Consider the following 25,139-nt stretch of genomic DNA (forward strand, 5'->3'; position numbering starts at 1 on the left):
CAGGTACCTGAACTGCTTTTATTGCTTCTCTTTGTCCTGGTTTTAGCCAGGATTAAGCCAATTTTTCTTTTCACTGATTTTTTTTTCCTTCAGTAAGCTTTCTTTTAGCTAGCAACTGTGTGTTCTGCTAGGCTGATAAGACAGTGGAATGTTTTTCTAACTACTGAGGCTTCAAGGTTACACCTTCACTCCGCCGGCTCAGACACTATGGGGAGATCTCTGACCCCCCGTGGGAGGCTGAGTTAGACAGACAGCAAAATTGGCCAAAGATATTCCATTCCATATATCTACGTAAGCTCAGAGGAAGGACAGAGATCTTAGAAGACAGCTTCCTCCTTCTTCTCGCCGCTCTCTTCCGTCCATGGCCGGCGTCCGGGGAGGACTCTGCTCATCCATCACCGCCGACCCTTAGGCTCGAGCTCTCCTGACCCTCATAACTCTCCACTTTCTCCAGCAGCGGCTCCGGGATTTCTCGGGACTCTTGCCAGTTCAGGGGAGTGCTGTGGGAGTTGCTGGGGGTGGGGGGAGGCGAGAGGCTTTTGCCCATATCTGAATATATCTGTATATAATTGTATATATTTTCTTGTGTGATTCATTAGTGTTTTAATTAAAGCTGTGTAGTTTAGTTTTCAATCCAGCCAAGTCTCTCTCCTGTTCTCTCTCTCCTTCCCTGACTGGGTGGGGGGGGGGAGGGGATCGAGAGCATTGTTGTCGGACCTGAGTCAAACGGTGACACTCTTCGACTTGATATCTTAATTCACAATGCCAGTTTCTTAGGGTAGGGAGATAAGAACTGAGAACTCTGGGAAGACCCTCTGCTGCAGCAATCCTTCCTCCTCCAGCTTCACAGTACTGCTTCCCTTTGGCTTCAGTACAGCAACACGTGTGCTGAGAAAACCCCCAATTATGGCAATTTTGGACCAGGGTTATAAAACATTTCCCAGTGCAGGAACTTCTGCTGGCAGCATGCTTTTGAAATGGCATCTTCCTACTGCCAGATTTCTTGGTGTAGATGCAGTTATAAGCATGTGTCTGTTGTAAGCTAGGTCTAATCTGCCAGTATATCTACACAGTGTTTTAGTGTCTCAAGAAATGTGCAAAGTGCACAGTTCTCTGCCTTCAGCTCTCTGCTAGAGAATAACATCCTGAGGTCACCCGTTAAAAAGAGCTAATGACCCCTGCCCTGAGCAGCAGCAACCAGGAGGATAACTTTAGCAAATCCCTGCCACATCACTGAAGATATAGATTTATGTTATTTTCTTACATTTCAGGACATTTAGAAGAAGGTGCCACTGGAGTATAAAGATATTTTCAATTTATGTGGCGAGGGAGCTAGACAGCCTGCCTCCAAGTTCAGCCAGCCTGTTCAGACTCCAAATTGGCAATGAATCATTACACTCACACAGCCACAGGCAGGAGAGGTCTGTGGAGGTTGCATTCACCCACTCTAATCACTCCTGCAGCAGCACTGACCAACTTACTCCAGAAACAGGGAGCTGGGAAAGAATATTATGTGATCTCAGAAAGCCAAATGCTGCAGTACAGTATATATAAAAAAATAATAATAAAAAATCACAGTTAGTTTTGGGGATGGAGGGTGATTTCTTGGCTCAGCGTTCCTTTCTTAGAGCAAAAGGTCACAACTGCTCAAAAACCGTACTGTTATTCCAGTAACTGGCCAGGGGGAGGGAGTGAAAGGCTTTGCTGTGGGAGGTGGCACTTCACACTCTTTTTGATACCAAGAATTTGGAGGACACATGTCCTACAAAGTCAGGCTGACTATCAGGGGAATAGAAGATGATGATCGTGACATCAGTTTTAAAAATGAGATCCAGAAGGGGCTTCAGGCACTACAGCCCACTAAATCTGACTTCTCTGTGGGGCAAACTGCTAGACACTCTAATAGATAGCAGAGTTACTGAATGCCTCTAGCACACTGTGGAGAAGTCTCTGAAGAAGCCTGTAAGTAAGAACAGTCTGGAAAAGAATAGCATATTTGGATTTCCAAAATGTTTTTGAAAAGGCCTCTTGAAAAACTGGTCTGTCTTGGAGCAAAAGGAAAATTTGTCTTCTATACCAACAGTTTAAAGGTAGGATTCACTGCCCAGGAATTGTGTTCAGATTTTACCAGAAGAGATTAATGCACCTAATCTATTAATAAATGGACTATAGAGGAGAAAAAGTGTGTTTGTGACATGAAATTATTCAGGATAATTAGAACAAGAGCTGTTTGCAAAGGGAAGCAGAACAGTCTCGCAATACTGAGTGGCTGAGCAATAAAATGGCAAATGAAATTCCATGTTGATAAATGCAAAGTGATATACTTGGGAAGACTAACCCCAGCAATATATATACATACTGACAGGTTCCCAATTTGCTATTGCCATTCAGTGAGGAGACCTTGGGGTCTTAGCTGATAGTTTTCTGGAGGTGTCAGCCGAGTGCTCAGTAGTTGCTAAAAAACAAATAGTATGCTAAGAAGAAGGAAAGTAATAGAAAAACAGAAACCATCACTGAGCAGAACTCTGCAGTAAACCCACTCATTAAATACTGTGCATAGTTTTGGCCTTCCCATCTCAAAAAGAATATGGTAAAGGAAGAAATAAAGGTACAGAGGGAACAAGTCATCATAAGTCTATGGAATGGCTTCCTCAAACAAATTAAATAGTTTAGACTTCTTCAGATTTGAAAACAGATAAGATTGAGGGAAGCAGACAGGATCATGTGAGGCCTTTAAGTGAACAGGGATGTACTTTGTGATGCAAAAACTAGGAGGCACAAAGAAAAGTTATTAGGCATGAGTTAAAAGCAAAAGGAGGTCTATTCTTGTGGAACAAATCGTATAATTCATTGCTATGGGATGCTTTGGACAACTGAAGTCTAAAAGTGTTCAAGAAGCAATTAGAAATTTGTGGAAGAAAGATCTATCAAGGACTATTAAACATAATGATGCCAAGAGAATCTCTGGCTAGACAAGGAGTAGATATAATCTCTGGCTCAGGAAGCCTCTCAATCTCTGTTCAGTCTTGCCACCAAACCCTGCCTCAGTGCTGCCCTGTAAAAATATGGTATCTCCTCCTGGATGCCATAGCAAGAGGGTGCTGGAGAGCAAGACAAAAAACACCTCCTTAACTTTTTTCAGTATTTGGTTGAGTAAATCCCAAGGTGGAATACAAGGAGACCAGCACTAGTGATGCAGGATTGTGGACTTTATTTTAAAAAGCTATTTGTTGTTCAGTATTAAATTGGGCCTTATATATCTAGTTTCTATAAAAAATAGAAAATTAATGGGACTCAAAAGAAATCTGAACAATTCTGTATACACAAGAAAGTCCAGCTATCACCAGACAATAAGCCTGGCTACTTGTGCTGTGATTACCCCGAGGGAATACAGATTCATTTTGGATGCACTCTCCTTGGAAATCTCAAGGAAAGATTTGTGAGTTCAAGGTCCTTCTTTCCTCTGTGCATAAAACGCTTCCTAGGCACATTCACAAAATATTTAGCTGTAATTACAGCTCATTTTAAGAGAAGGAGGGAGTATTCACACAATTTATTTTCAAAGGAATCTTCTTCATGTAAAACCAACTCAATACGACCCAAAACACACTGCAAAAAAACACAGGAAGAGACTTAACACCACAGGCCAGCAACAAACAGAGTGTTTTACCTCTTACATGGGGCAGCATGTGTGTGTGCCTAGCTTAGTCTTTCCTCCCACAGGTTCCACCACGACACAACCTCCTTCCACAGAAACTTCTCAAGAGATTTTTTGAACCTTTTCTCATGTAAAAAAATCCCATCCACTGGCGCCATCTTCGGGAAGATGTATTTATTCTATAATATTGATCACTTTTTTTCAGTATCTCCGTGCTATCCCCTCTTCCTTTCAGATGTACAAGCAGATCTTTTGGTAAAAACTCTGTATGAATGCAGAACCTAATACCTCTTCAGACGTTCCCCAGGCATGACATGGCTTTGATACTTTCCACACAAGACAAGCAGCCCTCTGACACTGAATTTTCTGTTTCAGCTGGAATCCTACTGTTTCTCCATAAAATATTAGCTAAATTTTCACTGTAACCACATACAATTCCAGCACACACACCATGCTGGATCTGATGGGATGTGAGAAGTTACACTGCTAGCCACTTCCAAACACTACTGCATAAACATAACCTCAGGCTCTTCTATCCCTCAGCCACCTTCAAAACTGAAATTCTGATCTCTGAGTCAGTTTTAACACTTAACAAACATTTTACCTACAGACTCCATGAAAAATCCCACATTTCACTCTTCTGTCCCATCACTGTGAGCCATAACAAAAAAAACAAGCCTGTGAGGCATCAGCAGGCCAGAACATGAGCAACAAAAGGGAGTTGGATGGTTTATCCTTGACAGTGATTACCTTGTTCCTATTTTTTCTCCTCACTCTAGGAGGAGATTTTGTTTACTCTTTAGGAAGCCGAGACCTCAGCTATGAGGAAATACATCTGGAGTAGCTATACTGACTTCAAAGCAGATGCTCCAAATTTTAAGCCAGCACAGAGAACAGGATTTGGTGCGTGCAGTGCAGTCAGCAGAGTTTAACTTCCCTCCCAAGGGGACCCCATGCTCCCCAGAACAGGACTAATTGGCCAAAGCCATCTCTGTGGCTGGCTGCCATGGTGTGCCTCTCACAGCAGGGAGCTCCAGGAGGAAGGGAAAAATAGGGCTATCAGAACAGTGTTTTTCTTTGCTAAAACATGGGCGGAAGGCGTCCAACATTTGTTAATGGGAGCAATTTTGTGACAGCTGAAGCAAAGCCTGCTTAAAGCCAGACCAAGTTTACAGATGTGTTGCTGATTATTTTGAGTAATTAAATGGTGTAAAACCCAGCTGTGATGAATAGCACTGGGGTTGCAATTCATAAATAATTGAGAAGAGTGAGTTGCATTTGATCATCCTGATCAAATTCTACTCTCTGGAGAATAAATGTTTGTCCTGAATACCATCAACATTGTTAAATGCCTCAATATTCCTGCTCAGCCATCCAGCCAGCAGTCAATTGAACTAAATCACTTTAACACCTTACATATTTGCCTTTCCTCATGAATGCAAAACGTTTCTAACTTATACAATGGGTTTTGGGCACCAGACAAAGCAGCGAGTCTTTATAGACAGTAACCAAACAGTAACAATAAATGCTTTAAATGATCCCATTAAAAATAATTCCTGCATGCAGCTTTGTCTTTACTGCAGTAAGTGAAGAATTTGTAGACATTAGGCCACCTATTTTGTTTCACTGCCTTGTTTGTAAGCAGAGCTGCCTTTCTGATTTACTTGCAGCACACAAACACACCTCCTTTTGCTGGTGGGGAAGCCAGCAGCACAGCTCCATGCAATTTCCTGGGGGCCCTACTTCCCAGTACTTCCAAAAGCTCAACTGTGACTCTGACTGAAAGACTGAATGAAAGAAATGCCTAAAAACTAGTCAGAGAATACTGACTTGTGCTTACTAAGCCCTTACTCAGCAGCCTGTCCTCATACAGTGTGATGCTTACCATGCTCACACAGTAAGTGGTTGGTAACCCAGGTGGGAAACTGCTTTGACTTAATTGAAATTACCTCCATTTTGTAGCAGATTTATAGGTCAGAATCTGTCCTAAGAGGTAACCAGATATAAACTTCAAAATACTCACATTATGTAAATATTACCAACTGAATCCTGAAGCCATTCTCCTAGGTTTTACTGGAACAAAATAACCAATGACTTCAACAGGGATGTCTCCTGGCTGAACAGAAAATGAACAAGGACTCCAGGAACTGACCCATAGTTTGGGTTTCCATAAAATACCAAATTCTACTACTATTATGCATGGTGAGCACTATTTTACTCCTTTTTGTTCAGTTCGGTGGGTACATGACTTCTCAGTTTGACTAAGTGGAGCAAATTCTGGGCCAACAAGAATCATATACAATACAGATTATGAAAGAAGCCTAGAGTGAAAAAAAAATGCTTCTATTTTCATGTTGCTCCTGGGGGACTGCAGGCAGCTTTACCTATTTAATAGAAACTCAGGAGGGTCCCCACTTCAAAGCACCAAATCTATGGTAGTTAGAAAGCATCTGTATATGTCCAGTCCCACATTGCTTATACATGCTGGCAAATTGGTATTTCCCTACTTCTTCTCATACATTTTAGTATTGCATTTACCTGGCATGACAGCATCACACAACTTCACACAGTCCCTAACTACTAATACACAATTAACATTTTATTGCTAGACCATTAAATCGTACCTCAAAGTCTTCCGAGAACCCATGCTGGTTATTAGAATACAGCTCACTGATGTGTTTAACAAACTGCTTGACTGGAATTGCTTCCATATCATCTGTAGAAAGAAAGAGATATTCTGAGTTGCTATTTGTCTCATACATAAAACTTCAGGAGAGAAAGTCTTCACTCAATATCACTCAGATCTGAGTTCCCAGGGGCAGAGCTAGTTCAATATGTGAAAACAGGAAATCTTGATGAATCTGGCCAATTTTGAAGTAAACTCTTCACATTATATTTCTAATTCTAAGCACTGCAGTTATAAATACTGAGAGTCTATTCCCCATGATGAGAATTGACAAAGTCCAATTGCAGTTCAAGGATTGTTCAGTTTTTATTCAGTTTGAAGATGGCTGTGGATGAAGAGGCCTCCTCTCCTTTCACATTGCATAAAAAGAACAGGAGAGACACAGAATAAGAAAGCACAGTTGACAATTGCCCCCAGTTTTTACCAGACTGAACAGAGACACACAGACTTTTTCTCCTGAAAGTTATTGGATTTTTCCTTTTTACACAATGACGTAGAATCCAAATGGACTTATCATGAACCTGACTCTGAGCAGAACAGGCAACACAACACCCACACTAATTTGAGTTCTCTCTCATGCCAGACACTATTCAGAACATTGAATGTGTATTCCACTGGACCATTTGTTCTTGCTCAGCACAGTGCAAATTCCACCCGATATACCAATAAATCACCCACAGATATTTCCTTAAAAAAAAGAAGTCAAAGGCTTGAACTAAAGACAAACAAGACTGTTTTGAGCACCTGGAACTCCAGACAGATTCTAATGAAAGGTATAGGATGGCTGCCTTATTTCTCTCTCTTTCTCTCTCTCAAAAAAGGCCTAGATGTTACAACCACCACTGCAGTTGGTGGAAACACTGTGCTTGCCAAGATTCATTAGTTAATATTTTCAGTCTGGTATTTAGAAAACATAAATTGCTATACAACTGTGGTTACTTTCAGCATGTGAAATAATCTGTTGCCTGATGGCTACTATTGTCTGATTGCATATTTGATGGCAATATTCTGGTATTTATATATTCCATTTAATATTTTTTGAAGATTGCATCCAGTTTATGTTTACTCCCAGTAATTCAGTGGTGTATTTTTGGTCCCATTTAGCAGCCATATGGTTTGGTGCTACAGCTGCATTATAATCTGGATTCTTTTCCTTTTAAACATCTACATTATGATAGAAAAATCCAAATATTTCTACAGATACTTAGCAAAATTTAACGATAAATAAATAGATGTGACATTTACTGAATTCAGAGTGAAAGATCTTTGGCAGCTAAAACCTCTAAGCTGTCACATATGCTTTTCTTAGCAAAGGGTATGAAGATCTGTATGTGTAAATGAGGTTCTACTTTGGCAAGAATTTTACAGATCCCTGACAATCTGATTTCTTTCCAGCTGATGGCAGTTAATATTGACCATGTCATTACTTCTCTACTCTTCTTTTATCAGGTAATGCTCTAAGGTGGCTTTTTGCATCTATTGACATTTTCAGATTTCAATCAGCTCTCCTCTGTTTTATTTACGAGAGCCAATTGTTAAAGATATGTTTGCAATCTGATCACCTCCCAGTACAGTAATGCTACTTTAATTAACCACATGCTCATTTACTGAATAATACAGAATTCAAAACATTTGACAAGTGTATGCTCAGCTTAGCAAAAAGCTGCAGCATGCAGAAATGCTGGCACTTTAAAATATTCAAGTGATAACATTTATTCTATGTAATATTGAGATCAACATCTCATAGCAACATTTGTATTAGTATTTTTTCAGCCAAGACACTTGAATGAAATGATCTATAGGAACAGGAGTCAATAGAAAGAGCCCATAGAACAATCTTTCCTCTCCTAGAAAATAACCCATACATCCTACATTTCCTTGAAAATAACTTGTGCTATGATAGTAATTCCACATACTCCCACAAGAGAAGTTCCTTAGTTATAATTTGTTGGTTTTTTTTTTTTTTTTAGTAGCCTAGCTCAACTGAGACCAACTGAGATCAAGTATTCACTGTGGCAGACCAGTGTGTCCAATTTAATTTTGCAGAAGGCAGAATATAATATTAATTGTGATCTGTGAGCCAAAAAATACATTAGAGATAACATACTCTCCAGTCCATTGAATTCCCACCAATTTCAAGGATGGGTTTGCACCAGAGATCCATGGCAAAATATGGTTAGTTTTCTTTTTACCATCATCACTGCACGGTGGCAGTATGTCTCCACCTTCATAGCCACTGCTAACTCTCTTGTTCAACTATCCTGTATTGTTTCTCCTCCCTTTCTCCTCTTCTGTGTTTTCACTTCCGACTCCCTCCAGAAGCCTTAACCCAATGCAGTTTCTTACCCTATTTGATAACATGAGCAACAATTAAACATATTAAATAGCAAATACTGTTGTCATATGAGCTCACTGGGTAAGAAGGAGCTCATGCTGCTGAAGCTGAGGCCAACCCTTGAGGGACAGGTGCAGCCCAGAGGGGACATGCAGCCCACAAGCTGGCCAGGACACGGCAGCTTCCCATCTTGCCCACCAGTGATAACCACTAGAAAGCAGCTCTATATATGATATAGTGTGTTACAATAACCAATGAAACAGGAAAGTATTCAAGGAATTTGGATCTGTATTTTTCTATCCATCACCTCCAACTCCAAACTCCCAGCCAGGAACACAAATTTCTTGAGTTGGGGTATATGCTCAGCTAGGGCAGCTTGTCAGACCTCCAGTAAAATATGTATGAATACACTCAGCACTCTGGAATGGGGTGTGCTCTGACATTATCTGAACACGGCTGTGACCTTCTCTGAGAAAACCAACAGATGTAGCTAGATGCACAGAATATGCTTTTCCTTGCACTATCGTCATTCCAAAGGCTTTGGTTAAGCCTTCCTTCCATCTTAAGACAAATAGACTTCAGTGACTATAATTCTTTTAGTCAATTGAAGAGATTAATGGAATCCTATAATAGCTAATTAGGAGCTCTCACAGTCATTCTGCACATATTCCCTTTTGCACCATACACTTTTTTCCTTCCAAAAGCTGGAGGGACATTTGATATTGTCAGCATGATGCTTACATTTTGCAAGATCTCCACATTTTTCCAAGAGAAGAGGGAAATGTTTTAATAAGACACCTTCATCTCCAACACTTGCAGATACAATTACAGCTCTTTCTAGCTTGGGTTTAGCCATCTGTTTTACTAGTGTCAATAAAGTGATTCTGGACTTACATCACTATAAAATATGAGCTGAATCTGGCACCTTGCCAATGTACTAACCCTTTGCATTATGTGGGGAAAGAAGTAATCTTAGATGGATGAGAGCAAAAGTCTCCAGAACTTTTAAATAATGATATGTGTGTGTATAAATATGAGTGTAAACAATGTAACCTATGATAATATCTTTTATAATCATACACTACTGAAGTTGTCAGGAGGGTGTATGTTTAATCACTATGCTAGATATTTAACACTGGTGGAGTTCCCATATTCACTTGCTGGTCCATGACAAGCACCTGAAAGCAGGAGCAAAAACACAAAACCAGAGTGGACTCCAGTGGGTCTCATTTCCTGCCACAAAGGGACAATGCCAAGAAGAAAGTCATGTTTGTTTAAAAGAAAACAAGCAATTGTAGAAGAAAACCTTCACTTGCACCTCATTTTTTGAGAAATGGCAGTTGACAATGCAGAATACTTAATACATTCCTTCAGAAGACAGCCACCTTCAAAAGTAGCTTAAAGTCTGTAGAAACCATCAAATTTGAATAGGGTTACCTTTAAAGTTGGGATAATTAGTAATCCCACCAGGAAAGATTTTCCCCTATCTTCCACTTAATAAGCTGACTTTGTAATGTTAAAGCAATAGGGTCCAATTTCAAAAGAAAAATGGGATATCGTATCAGGGATGGCATTTCCACATAATAAGATCTCAGATTCATTTTGATTCATTTATAGCCTGAGAGCTCACTGGATAGTTTAGTGGCATTGGATTGAAATAGATGGTTTTGGGTCAGGAATTAATCCAGAAGGTCAAAACCAAAGTGCTTCCTCATATTACCTTTGTCTAGTTTGGAGTTTTGGTGTTTCTGCAGACCAGACATTTGACACAGATGGAGAAGTCTTGGTAAGAAAATTCTCCAATGTCTTTCACTCTGTTTGTAAATGCTTTCTGGTTTTCAGCTATTATCTTACCCAGTCTACTAAATCCAATATACTCCTTGTATTTTATGCTTTACTGTTAATGTGAAAGCTTTTCCATTTGTTTGTTAGTCACTGCACTTCAGTCTCTCATTTGCAAAGCCACCTGGATTCATGTGCCATCGCTGTCACGTGGCTCAGCCCATCTGCTCCAACAGCAGCCACTTACTGCACTGCTCAGCAACCCCATGCCATCCCTTGCCTCTCAGGAACACCTCTATCAATTCTCAGCCTGCTCTTCACAGCTGGCTTCAGCCAAAGGACAAGGGGATTCTCCCACTCCCTTTCTCCCTGCCTGCGGGGCTGAGCAGTGAACTGAATCTTTCTGCTGATCCGGCTGATGAACATAAGAAAGGATTAATTGATTTGTGAGGAAGGCAAAGAAGGATTAGCTGTCAGTGGGGTAGATGGGTTGATCCTACTCATTACCATGAGAAACAGTAAAGTGACAAGGAAACTGCCCTTTCTGAAGGCAGCACAAACCTACCTAACCTGGCTTATGACAATCATGAAACCGGTGACATTGTTAGTGACATTAATCTGGGAGAATCTGCTCTCAATAGTGTATCCTCACAGTTCTCATCTTCTGCAAAAAAGTTTTGATTGGAATGAAATATCTACTAGTAGGCTCATAGTAGGACTCTTAACTCACTGAAAAATAACATATCTGACAAATGATGTCCCATATCCATAGCAAGCAAGCACCTTTCTTTTCCCAGCAGCACTCAACCCTGCCTTGTCAATCCATCTTCCACCCTCTTATTCTCCACTGCTGGAGAGAACACTTAATGCAATCCCAGGATTTCTTTTATATTTATTTTATTGTTAAGCACGTTCGGTGAGGTTCATGGATATTTATTTTTTTACAAATAGGGATGGAAAAATTCTGCAAGCAGCTGGAATACCTAGCATCAACATTCAGGATGCATATTACTTGAAACTGAGTCTAACAGCCACTCTATAAGCTACGATATATATCAGAGTGAAGGCTGCAGAGCTACAGCAAAATCTTGCCTTCACATGCACCCCTTTAATGAAGTAACCAGGGTGGAGGGCAATTCCAACAGATTAATTTCCACAGCCAGCAACAGGACATTGGCAGTCCAGATTTAAATAGGATCAATGCAGCTGGACCACGCAATATTAAAGTGCCCACAGCACACGGTACTAAATGGGGATGCAAAGCCCAGATTCATCTGTATTTGGTCTGTCACTAGGAAAGTGGCTTATCATAAAGGATCCTGCAAGGATTAGTAGTGTAGCCTTGGGTAGAATTTTTCCCCAATTGAGGTTACTGAAAACTCCCATCAGCTCCACTAAGGTCAGGTGTCCACCTCTACACAGAAACTTAAACAGAAATCTCTGAGCCTACAGGTTGAGTGTCTGCTCAGAAGTGCACACACTTAGAGGGGTCAGAAACTTCATGTGCAGCTCAAAATTTGGCACTGGCTGAATTTAAAGTGTTTGAGCAGGCAACTCCCTCTCCAGCCAGATCCTGCCCAAGTCTCTTGTGAGTATTGGACTCCACAAGTATTCCACATGTAAAAATGGGTGGTATCCAGCTTTCTTCAAACCATTTTTCATTGAATGCGCTTGAATTATACACATTTATATAGTCTGAGCCCTTAATTCTGCAGGATATTGACTTCCCTTGCTTAACTATTTAAAAATAAGAATGCAACTGAAGGCATTGTGTTTAAATTGGAATAATTATTTTTTCTGACTGATCTCATTGCTTGCTGTATAAAAAATGCCCAAAAATATAAGAACAGTTGTATCTCTATAACCTGAATATCAATTAGTTTATGATAAAGTTATTAAAAAACCTTAGTATTGAGAAGGTGTCTGCTTTCTGTGGAGATTTGTGGACTAAAAAGGCCACACAGAAGGTTTCGTTCTAGAGATCAAACTACCTGCTGAAGGCCATAAAGGCTGGCATCCTCCCTAAGTCCCTGACCTCAGTAATTAAATTATAAATTAAATTAAGATACATAAGAAATTACTAAAAGCTCATTAATGGACAGACTGTCTCATTAATGCTCACATTTTTGTAATCAGGTGTTTACCAAGTACTGTTTTTAATAAAAACACCTTTCAAAGTGAAAAGGCAAGGAAAACACTATGAATACATTGGAAAGTCCTGGAGAGGTGGACATGTTGAAATAAAACCACAAAAGTCCTTCCAGCAAGATAATTGCTATCTATTTGTTATCATCAAGTCAAATGAACACAAGGGCAGGTTTCTGATAAAAGAGAGACACATGAAAAAGCAGAATATGAAAAATCACCTGTGTAATATTGTAGCTACATTCATCTCTCTTGCTTCTAGATTTAATCTACTACAATGCTATTAGCCATGTGTCAGTCAGGAATATAAAGATGTTAATGATAAAATTTTATATGTGTCAAAATAAGAGCTCAGTTTAAATCTGCTTGTACAAATCTTAGATTAGATTATCATTAATTATAAATAATAGCAATACACTTCTTCCCTTTAAGCAAAAAACCAATTTCAGTTCAAGAGAATGAAATAATGTGAATTCTTCCTTAGCACAGACATTAAGCATGATCTTATTTGGGATTGTCTGCTAAGGAACACAATTTTAATCTCACACATTTTCATCCTCAGGTCCCAGTTGTGCCATCAATTACATACATGCCTTGTATTTAAGCACATGTGGGTTCAACTCCAGGACTCTACAGCCCAGTGTGATGGCTCTCAGAAAAGGATCTAACCATATTTCACATGGCCACCATGAAAACATGGGCTTGGATGATGTAGCCAATTTAAGGCCCCCTTACAGGTACCACAATCAGATACCATACCATAAATTCTTCAGTGTGCTGCAGGAGCAGCAGTTTATAGCAGAGAAAAAGCAAGGTGGATGTTCCCTAAAATACCTTGATATTTCCTTGGCTTCAGAGGATGGCTGCATGTGCAATATTGCATTCATGAATTTAATTGAAGTTGAAGATGGGTACAATTCACAATATGGTGCTGGAACATAAATCCGCAGGGAGCAGAAAGCAGAAATGAAGTCTTAAACAGCTGAAGAGCACTACCTCTGTGCTCAGTGAAGAGCTTCATGCCCTTGAGAAATAAGTCCTCAGCTGCAGTTAGCACTTTTCCATGCACCTCACCCGTCTCCAGCATACAGGATCCCTGTGCTCAGCACACTGTCACTGTGTTGGCCACAGACGTGTCCTGGTGCTCTGCTCTTTAGGTCTTGGGATGTAACTTGAGACAGATGCATCTTAGAAGAAAACAGTAAGATACCGAGTCTCTGTTGGGAACCTGCAGTTTCCTTGTCAAATGAGATACCTCTTGGTACAATCTCTTAATAGAATGTTTGTCACAGGGTAGATGTTACCGGAAGATATCAGAAGTGGAGGAGCTGAGCTTGTAAAAAAACATATCAAGTCTAACCACTGATATTCATCAGCAAAGGTGGAAGGCAAATGTGGTTATTGAAGGAATAAGAAAGAAGGTTTCAAAATTCTGAAGATTTCACAAAAGCTAAGAGTTAGTAAGATGGACTCTTGATGGGATTCCTTCTTGTAATGAGAAGACAGAGGAAAATGAAGGAGGGTCATAGCTGCACTGGCCTTCACACCCTTGCGTGACTGCATGAAATGGTCAAGACACCTTTTCACAACAATGTTCTCCACTACTCCACTATTTCCTTGGGTCGTGCACTCACACCAAGTCATTCTTAAAGAAGCAGGAGAGTGTTTCTCCATCAGATCCTGCCACTGGTTATTTTAAATACAGTATTGATAAACTACATTGCTAGTTTAAAACAATTAATTTACTGCCTTTTACACCTAAAACTGTGTGCACCTTGATCCAAGCACTGGGACGTGCTCCTGAGCCTTGCAGTCTAGGCACAGCTGAAAGAACTGGCATCACATCTGAGATATTTTACTTACAATAAAACTGGTGAAAGATATCTGGAAAAAATTGCTGAATGAATCAGCTGCATTGGCCAGCTGTGGTGTTCTTTATGAGCCCTGTTTCCCTTGACTGTGGTCAATAGTATGCAGAGTTTTGAATTCTGCCACAGGGTCAAGCCTCACCTATCTCTGTACTGATCTCACAAGTCCTGCTGACATGAGTGACACAGCATTTTTGTGCTCACGGGCTAGGCAAGGAACCAGTAAAGCCCTAGCAAGCTCCAGAACAATGCACCACCCAAGATCAGGAAAGCTCTGAAACAAAGGCGAGGAGAAGGAGTGTACACGTGGGATTTGTGCTAGTTTCACTATTTGGTATCATCTAAGTTGCACAGAGATGCACTTCTGCACTGCTGTCATGGAGCAGGTCTTGCCATGAGAAGGCAGGAAAGCTGATAAGGGTGCATTTTGTTTTGCTGTGCTGCAAAACAGACAGGTCTGCAGCTATGATGCTGCTGTTATTCTTACTTATCCAACTCCATCAAAAAGGATCAACTCCAGAAACATTTTAACCAGATACTGACTAGCTATGGAAAAAACCCCAATGCATAACCAAACAGGAACAGGAGTTGGTTTGCTGACAAAGAGATCTTGCCAAGACCAGATATTACACTGAAGAGATCCAGGCAAAGATGACATGGAGGTGGCCAAAATTAACTGAGTGTGGAGGCGAAGAGAGAAGATATGGAGAAACGATTCTGTTGGGCTGAATGGTGGGGGAGTTTCAGAAATCTGCCATTGATTACAGATGCATTACTGTCAGGTGCAAGGCTTCTGTGAGTTTAGATTTATACCTCAGTTCTAATATTCAGTGGGTGACTCAGTTAATGATACCCCCTTTGTCCTGTGTTTCTCCAGATCAAGCAGTGCAGATAATTATGAATAATGATAATGATTTGGGTCTCAGAGCAAATTTGCACAGATAAGCACACACCTACGGGTGATGTGGCTTCATGCACAATAATTAAGCACATTTGCCATGGGAAGTCAAATAGAAAATGGGTAAAATAATTCCTTTATAAAAAGATTTCTTTAGAGTTTGGACCTGAAAAGGTGTACTGTGTGCCTATCGCAGGTGGCTGGCAGATTGGTTTGGATTTCACAGACCTGAGGAAACAGAGGGTTTACCTAAACAAGAGCAGAACGTGGTGCAGAAATAAACACAAAAGCTACCTCTGAGCATGCAGACACATCACCAAGCAGAGTGGTGGCACGCAGAGACACCAGTGCCACTTCTGAAACCTCTCAAGCTGCGTCAGGACATCGCTGCACTTGGCTCCCAGGCACCTGGCAGAGCCACCCCACACCTGGGCCAGGATCAGCCAACCCAAACCTGCTCAGCCTTCCCTGTCAGCAGCTCACTGCAATGCTGTAGATGGGCCTTGGCAAAGCTACCAAACATCTGCAGACACGTTGCTCTAAAGTGCCATCAGTGTGGCCACTTGCATGTGGCTGAGAGTAGAAGTCGGTCTGTTGAATTGTAGGACATAGATGCATGATTCTGCAGGGATATGTTCACATTTCTTTTGTAAGGACAGGCTTTCACAATTTAACAAGGTTACTTTGAAAAGTTCGCTTTCGTGAAAATGACACATACTTTGCTTCTAGGATCAACATGGCAAGTAAGACATTCTCACACCCTCTGGCAGCTACCAGAGGAAAAGTTCAGGGGCTTATTTTATCAGCTGCAGTCAGTTCAAAGAATTCTACAGTTTCATGATTTTAGGGCATTTCAGTGGGCTGCCTACATGGGAGCAGCAGCTGAAGCCAGAGGAGAGTGTCATTTATCAGGAAGTATATGGGGGCCTCTTCTATATCTCCGAACAAGGAAAATGTTTAGGAGAGCTTCAAGATCTTTCCAGACAGTATCTCCCACCTCCAGAAAAAGCCAACGAAGGTGGAATCTATCTTTACTAACTTTGAGTCTCATTACAGACTCCCTGTACAGTTAATAGTTAATACATACAGAGAGAGGCAGGTCCAGAGGGTGATTTGGCTTTTGATGGCCTGAATAGCTTTAATGTTAGTGCCAAGATCAAGTTCATCAGTTCATTCTCTCTTTAGACCTTCTGGGCATGACTCGGCTTCAGATCAAGGGACGTCCATCTGGATGTCTGTATGCAGGTGTCCAAATGTCCATTATATCCACAAAAATCCTGTCATTAAATTGGGAATTCAAGGGATAGATTGACCTTTGCACCCAACTAGACTAAACCTCTGTTTGAGGGCCAGCTCTTCACATGCCTTAGAGCTCATCAGCAGTCCTTGCAGATTTTTAACTACAAAGGTTCTCGAGGTGTCTTGAAGCACTTGCTCAGCAGGTGTCTTAGTCTGCAGCGCCCATTATCAGAGGTGAGCAGCTCTTTCTCAGCATTACCAAACCTGAGCAGACCACCGTGGGCAGTACAGTGACATTAGCATCATGTCAGTCCCAAAGCTGAAGTGGTCCAACAGCGCAGCTTGCTCTAGTCATGGGAAGAGGTCCCCAAAAGGCAATGTTCTTTCATTCTCAGCTGCTTCTTGTTCCATGCTAGAATGGCTGCTGGAGAAGCACTAGCATATGTGCTGGCCTTACGGTACCTGCCACCTGCACAGTTTTAATGGAATTCTTCAGCCTATATTACATGACTGCTATCCAGTCTTTAATGGACTGACCACCAAAACACCCTTGTGAAACAGGGAAGAATCACCATCTCAAGCAACATAGACCACAGCATGAAAAGATTGTGCATTCTGCTGGTTTCTTTATCTAAAAAAAAAAGCCTCAATTACAGTAAAAATCCAAAAACTATCAATTAGCCAAGCAGACATCTAAGTGGAGAATTTTTCTCCTTCCACTGCTTTGTGCTCATAATTCCCTGGGTTTGGACACTGCTCTGCACCAAGTCCACGTTAGCCCACCCTGCCCTTCCTCACAGGCTCTAAGGAGGGATCACACGAGAGCAGGCACAGTGGGACCATTATACTGATTGCCAAAAGCAGCCCCAAGAGGGAGGTGCTCCTCCAAATTTTATAGTACGAAGGATGGAGCTTTCCAACTACTTAGGTTCTTTTGTGAAAATCCATTGCATGTGGTCTAAAACTAAATCCTCCCATCTCCAGTTACCCTAGAGGAGAAAGAGGAGGGTGGCTCCTTGCTAAGGAAGTGAGGTGGTCAGGATATACATCTTAGTCTGTCACAGAAAGGAGAAGAGATGATAGTATGTTTCCTTTTATTTTCACTAGCACAGCATCAGACTGCAAGGCAAACTGCCTAACATCTTCTGCAGCAATGTAATAGCTAACCTTTCATATTAGTTCCCATGGGTACTTTGAAAGACTCTTTCTAGAAAGGAGTTACACGCCTACTGAATAAAATAAAGGAAAATGTAACTGGATTTCACTTTTCTAGGACACATGTTTCTTCAGTATCTCAGAGATGGCTTTGAATGTTTTTTTTTGTAAAATGAATCTAATTAGCTACAGATTGAATCCTAAACCAATGACACAAATTACAGAACACAACAAGGAAGCTTAAAATACCTTGAAGCAATAAGCACAAGCATTTGACAGACTAAGGTCAGTACAACATTTTTGGGTATCTTAATTCTGCCTGTGAAACCGAGCAACATCAAACAAGGCAGTGACTGCAAAGGCCACTAACTCCACGCTGCTCTCTGTCATCATGGCTTAAAGGGTGCTGGATCCTGCTCTTGATGATTCCCAGGGGAAATGCCTGATGAAGAGAGTATAGCACTAAGCTCTGCTTTCAGCTTCGCTCTCAGTATAGCTGAGAGGAGAATTTGACCTTTGATAGCTTGATTAATATGAAATTAACAGATGGCTTTGGACTTTAATTGAGATTGTTTGCTTATCCCCGTGTTTTGCTTTCCTCCCCAAGACCCAGCAGACACCACCTCTGCACACACTGAAAGTGGGGGCAACTGGCCTGGGCTCGAGAGAGCATTGGGGCTGCACACCCCTCATCCACAATCTGTCCTGATGGAGCAGCTGGTTTCACCCTGGATGCCTTAGTGCTTTTAAGAAGTGTTGCTCCTGCTTTTGACATTTTACAAAGGTTATTCTGAAATTTCTATTAAAACCATGTGGGAGAGGTGCCTATGGAAAAATACAGCATTGGCATTCAGAGCCCCATTCAGAGCACCTAAAATTAAATGAAGCAGCACTGATACAACAAATTCTACCAAAACCCCCGTGATTTATCACATGCATAACCTTCTCTTCTTTGTGTAATTAAAACAGACTCCAAGTAGCACAAACACAGGAGATTAAGCTTGTCTTACCTGGAATGGGTATAATGGGAATACTTTCATTGGGGACCACACGGGGGGAACTGCTGTCCTCCACATAGAAATGAGCAGTCTGAAAACACTTTCTGTTAAAGAAAAAAGAAAAAAACCAAACATTATTCAGGGTGTGAAAACCTGCCCCCTGAAAAATCATCCGAAAACTTTTGCACATGGTCTGCTTCTCCATTTCTGCTCCATACTTTCAGACATTATAGTTTAAAAACATTGATGTGTGAAAACATACATGTTTTCTACAATTACAGTCCCAGTCCAATTTCTGGTGTACTCTAATTCACTGGCATCTGACATCCACCCACTGTAAATCCCTCTGTATATTATTGCTAAGTACTATTGACTATGAAATTTTACTCACAAAAGTTAGTGGTTGCAAAACAGGCTTCAAATACATCATTCAGAAAGAAACTCTGAACACAAGAAACATATTCAGCATACAGTTCAAGCCAAAATCCACCTATGACACCAGCATTTCCAGGGAAAATATACTTACTGTACAAGTTTCTGCTGTGTAACAGCCGACAGACAGTAATACAGCATCTATAACTGCTGCATGTCATGATGTTCTGCTGTGAAAGTTCTATTTAAAGCATCAAGGCTTTTTGTTTGTTTGTTTTTTTAACACTAAAGCCATAAAACCCTCATCCCATCCTCCTCCTGCAAACTTGTATTACATACACTGCTACAGAAAAACGCAATAGACACTTAGCTTGGGCCCCAGGACTCATCTCTGAAAAGGCCTATAAAGAATAGAATTTAAATCCACCTGACTCTTTTTTACCTGTATTTAATGCAAAGCAGAGAGCACAAGCTGGTCATCACAGAAAAGGTACTGAGCACAATAACATCAAGAGATCCGAGGAGACTCTGCATGGTGATGTTAACTGAGGCAGGGTTTTCCAACACCAGCGTCACTGCTCATTGCTGACTTAATGAGCTGCTTGAGGCTGGAACTGAATATTTAATGAGTCTTGCTTGGTGTGAGCAGCTATTGTGGCAGAAGAAGGGTCTGCTCTCATCTGTTGGGGCGCTTAACAATAGCTTCCCATTAGCAGCATGACCCCCTTCATTGCAGCCCTTAGTGAACTGCTCCTCATCACCTGGGCAAAGTTTGCAGGCCGCCTTGTGAGCAGAGCCTTTTGTCAACTTGCTGGTTCCCTTGCTGAAACATATTTGCATGGAGTGGTTTACAAGTTTCTGCCTTGCAATCTGCTCCTCCGTAGTTCGGACATTGTGCTCTCTATGGAGAGCCCGCTCTGCAGACCTGGCTTTGCTGACTTTAATTTGTGCTCCCTTTGTTTTCAACATCCATACGTGCCAGAGAGCGAAAAAATCACTGAAAATCAAACCACTCTCTTAGGCAAAGGCAGAAACCAAAATAATCACAGGCACTTGCTTTCTATGCATTTCTCTGCACAGTCCCAGTGCCTTATAATGCAAGCACATGCTACAGCAGCACAAGTACAACTTAAGACAATACAGAAGCAGAAGAGAGCAGATTTCACAGCATGGAGTAATTGTCTTGGAGCAGCTTTCTATTTTCAGGCACGATGTCTTGCATTGTTCTGAAGTTATTTATTTAGTGAGGATGCTTTTGTTAAGAAACGCCATAAGGTGAATTCACACACGAGGATGTAAGATGTGCAATAGTCTCACAGCATTTAGAAACATGGGTACAACTCCGCCCACCCTGCTTGCCCCCCGTTCTCAATATTTTTTGGCAGCCTTTTTTTTGGACAATGCACACCCTGGGGGCATGCAGCAGAATAAATCAGTCACACATAAAGAAAAAACTATGAATATGAAACAGGCAAAATGTTCCTGATTTTGATGTATTTGGGGCTCTTTCCCTTGAGTCAATACTACAAAAATCCTTGAACAGCTTCTTCTGGTAATGAAGGCCTTAAGAAGGTGTTTGATAAAAAGACAGACCTTTGCGTAGGGATTTACAGGATTTTTTAAAGCTGATGATACTTAAGAAAAGCAATTATTTTTTGTAATTTGTTATTTTATACTATGAGAGGCTCTGATAGGCTGGCACTAAGGTTTTTTATGCAGCCCTAAGACAGCTTTTTCTTAATAGCCTCAAAACATGTAATTGTGTTGCATAATCACATCACACGACATTGTAAGGGCCATGATGGCCACAGCTGAATACTCAGTCCAGTGTATCTCTGCTGAGCACTGTTGGAATAGCAATGTATTAAATGAATATTTTACATAGTAAAGTTTTCTGCAATCATTAATATCATTAACAATTCTGTATTTTGTCCCTGGAAGACCTTCTGTAGCTGTTTTAAAAAGGCAGTCACTGCGGAATTTGAGTAAAGCTTTTTTCTCAACATTACAGTAAAATACACTTTGGTCTTTTATATATATATATATATATACACATACACGACACAGCATGCTCATTACTTTACAGTGCTGGATACTGGCACATTAGGTGAAGACATGCCTCTTGAACTGCCCCCCCTTTTTTGTTTCACTTTCTCCTAATTGCTGTAAATATTCCAAGGTTAGGCACTACAGCTGAGCTCGATGTGCACTCCTTCCATTTCTCAGGGACTCCCAGTGACAGCAGAAGGCAGCACTGATGGGCCGACACAGGCTCAAAATTGAAAGCAGGATAAAGTAGATTGATCTTTAGAAGACCTTTTATGATAGGTTTCACAAACTCACTGGATGAATTTTCCAGCAAGTTCTGCTTACTGGGTCCGTTTTCTACTCTTGCACCTCTTCTCTGCTCAGCTCCAGGAGGGAGCACGCCTCTTGGGGTGCCAGGCAGATGCCTCCACACCACCAGTTTGGATAATGTCCATTTTTCAGCCGGGGACTGACTGGGTGAGGAAATGCCTGGGCCCAAAAAGAGTCTTTTACAAACTTGTGTCTAAATTGTAGTAATAAATAGTGATAGTTTGGATCAGGATTACTGACATTTCAGACAATTTGGCATCTGCCTTCTCTCCCAGTTTAGGAGAGTGGCATTTCACCTACCCATTACCTTTCCCTCAGTACACAAACCTTAAGTGGCAGCAGTTGCTAAGGCTACAAGAGGCTGCAGTAAATCTGTGTGCATATGTGGGAAAGGCTGGATAAAGGAAAAGGATGAGAGCAGAAAATTGCTTGTTTCGAATCACCAGAGAAGTAGTCATGAAGAGAGGTGGGAGTGGATGCAGGGCTAGACAAGGTGCAAGTCTACAGCTGTTTTCACATAAGCACTTCAGCCTATAACTTTTAACCCCAGTGTGTATACATATGCAGGTGTTTGCATCTGTGGGCCCATTTGCTCAGGAGACCAACACCGCTGGCAGAAAAAAATAACACATTTTTTCATAACAGAAGCAGTCCTCAGTGAATAAGCAACTGGGACTTGTCAATGCCATAAATTATTATTAAAATCTTACCAACTGAGACATTAAGTTGAGAATAATTCTCACATTTCTGCAGCATTGGTAGAGGAAAAAGCAAATCACAGCCCTGACTTCACTCCCAGGATTTCAGAGCCCGCAGCTTTTCTGCAAAGCACCGAAGAGTCTGTTGTCCCTGAAACACGCCTGTGTGCAGTGAGGCACACCGTTTTCTCTAGCCCCATATGTTTTTTTGGCTCCCTTTCCCTGGGGCACAATAACTGTGTGCAATTGTGGTGATCAGACACACAGTTGCCACATATGGACCAAAATGCAGAAAGTAAAACACAGCGAGATTAGCATCTCCCCGGAGAAGGAGCTGAGGCAGGGTCTGGAACACAAAGCTGACAGGAGGGAGAACATCCCCCTGCCCAGGATTTTCTGCAGAGATGCTGGCAGCAGGTTATTAAAGCAAACTAACAGGATGCAAAGTCCAGGCAAGCAGCACCTTATTATCAAGCCACATGCATGAAAGTGTGCCAAGAGATGGTCCTGATTAGCTGGGTTAAATGCTTCTTCCATCTCTGCTGAGCAAAATACCAGATTAGCTTCTGTGGAAGAGATGCCTCGTGAGATTTTGATACTCAAAACAGGTTTCCTTGGATATTAGTTAATAAACATCAAGCAGCTTGTCTTTTAAACTCATCTAAGAGCAAGAGGGAGAACCAGATCACATAATGGCCTGAAAGCATGGATGCATTTTATTTTTGTGTAGAAGACAGTGCCTTAGTGTTTAGCTAATGCTGCCTCCAATACAAACACACAGGGATGGGAGAGCTGGGAATAGCTCTGAGGGCAGCGTTGGGCCTTTACTCCTCTTACTCGTCTGCCACGGGCAGCTTCCCCTGATCTGTGCTGACAGGAGAGGGACCTGCACTGCTCTGGAGCAGCTGAGGCAGGGAGAAAAGCAGCAAGGGATTCTTGCAGAGGGCTAAGGGATTGCCTCCACTGCAGCCAGCTGAAACCACCAGGACAGTGGCTGAATACGGGAAGAAATCAAAGGAGAATGCTTCACTTTCTGGGGACACCCAAGAGTTGCATCCTGTCTCACATGCTGAAATGAGTGGCATGTTCAATGCTCCCTGGTTCACTAGGGACCTAATGCTTCATCCAGGTGTGTCTGTTGGATGGACCCTCCCCAAGGCTAGCTAGATTTACACTACTTTATTTCTGTAACAGCATCTAGGAGCTCTAGGCCATTGGTTTCTTGCAACTATTCTCTTTCTGGGTCATTACCTCCTAAAGCATGACCAATTCAGGGGCAGATAGCCTGAAAGAGTTCTGGAGGCCTCTCCGCTACTGTCAGAGCAGGACAAGCCTTGTCCTGTGGGCAAACCTTCCTCCAGAAACAGCCTCCCACAGATGGGAGCATTGCAGAATGTACATTTATTAACAAAGAGGCCAACAGTCCCTGCAGACACCCTGCTTTCACACATAGTCCTTAGCTGGTGGGCACAACAGGCAAAAGCTAACAGGAGTCAAGCCAGGTTCTGTAGCAGACCTCTACACCAGGCTGCACAGGACATGGCTTAGTCTTTATCAAATGCAACCTGGGATACGGGCATTCATTCACCATGCTCCTCCATCATGGGGAGGAGGGGGATGAATTCTGCAAAGAACTGCAAAACAAGGATCCAAAGACAGGAAATGATCCCTTTCACTACCTCTGCACATTCATTCTCCTTTTCAATAGAAGAAAAGATGCCTCAGATTCTCGTTGAACTGTTTTGCGTGTTTTCCAGGAGACACAATTAAGATTGGTTTCTGCTGGCACCAGAAACAGAGTATGTATGCAGTCAAGTGTACTAGTAACACATGGCTCTGCACTTTAAACTAGCTTCACTATTCCTTGGCAAGCATTTGTCACTGTCAGAATTGGCAATGACTCCTCAGAAAAGAGCTGTAGACTACAGAACAACAGAAGTGCTGCAAATCACGACCATGTCACCAGCAGAGCAGCGGATGGGAGCCCGGACAACAGCTGTCTGCAGTCTGCACTGCTCTGGCTGGGGTCATCAGTCACTGATTTTTATGAGCAATAAAACTGACTCAAGCGTTAAGAAGAAAAAGAGAAAACCACATGAAAAAAGCTGATCTTATGAATATGAATAAGTGAGCAGCATGGAGCAGTGATATTACATTCATTGTATCAGAAGGGTATCTGCATTTACGCTTTTTCAGCTAAAAAATAACTTATATTGCCCCAATTTTCAACAATTATTTTCCTTCCCAGGTCTTAACACTTAATGATCAGAATTCAAAAGCAAAGTTGTGAAAGAACCTATGCTGTGCTGGAGTGCTAGGGCAGTGAAGGCTGACTGAACTTGAGCTACAGCAGGATATACGAAGCAGGAATGCATAAAACCCAAGAGAATTAGAGAAAGCTGAAAAAAAGAGGGAAATTTCCCTACAATAATGCTGATTCTTCGGCACATCCTTCCCAAAGATGATTCACCTTGTCCCCACAAAGCAATTTATGCCTGTGAATCTTCTTGAGCAGTGCTAAACATTGCACAGATATAACAACTGGAGAGGTCTAGATGGCACATGGATAGGTTTGAGAAGTTCATAGAGTGCCAAGTCCTTGGCATCCTTTCCTAGAAAGAATGGTGAAAAGTAGATTGTACCTTCCAGGGAAGTTCCTGTGAGAAAGAAGAAATGCTTTTTCACATTAGTGAGTTGTTGCATACCCACAAAGGCCCACAAGACCTAAAAGGATCCAAACACTAATCATCAGTCCTACCACACATACTTACAACCACACATGCTGCAGTATCATAAAGAAATAAAGACAGGAAAAATGGTGAGAAAAGGCAGATGGAAAAGAAAGAAGGTGGACAAAACTTTGAGACAGTGTGTATGGCGAGGAACATGTCACTGGTAAAACTGTCCATCTGAAAAACTAATCTGCAAACAAGGCTAGGGATTTCTG

The 25,139-nt window shown here is 41.6% G+C and overlaps 1 protein-coding gene across 1 annotated transcript in view; it reads right to left on the bottom strand.

Moving 5' to 3' along the window:
* The window catches only part of PTPRG (protein tyrosine phosphatase receptor type G), a 401,265-nt gene that overhangs the window by 21,520 nt on the left and 354,606 nt on the right, over window positions 1-25,139 (bottom strand). The window contains exons 14-15 of the mRNA XM_051627714.1: window positions 18,777-18,868; window positions 6,283-6,374 (exon numbers count right to left, since the gene is read on the bottom strand). Coding sequence (XP_051483674.1) covers window positions 6,283-6,374; window positions 18,777-18,868 — 184 coding nt within the window. The remainder of the gene's footprint in view (window positions 1-6,282; window positions 6,375-18,776; window positions 18,869-25,139) is intronic.

The sequence above is a fragment of the Apus apus genome, chromosome 9 (assembly GCF_020740795.1).
Source record: "Apus apus isolate bApuApu2 chromosome 9, bApuApu2.pri.cur, whole genome shotgun sequence".
In the NCBI taxonomy this organism is placed as follows: domain Eukaryota; kingdom Metazoa; phylum Chordata; class Aves; order Apodiformes; family Apodidae; genus Apus; species Apus apus.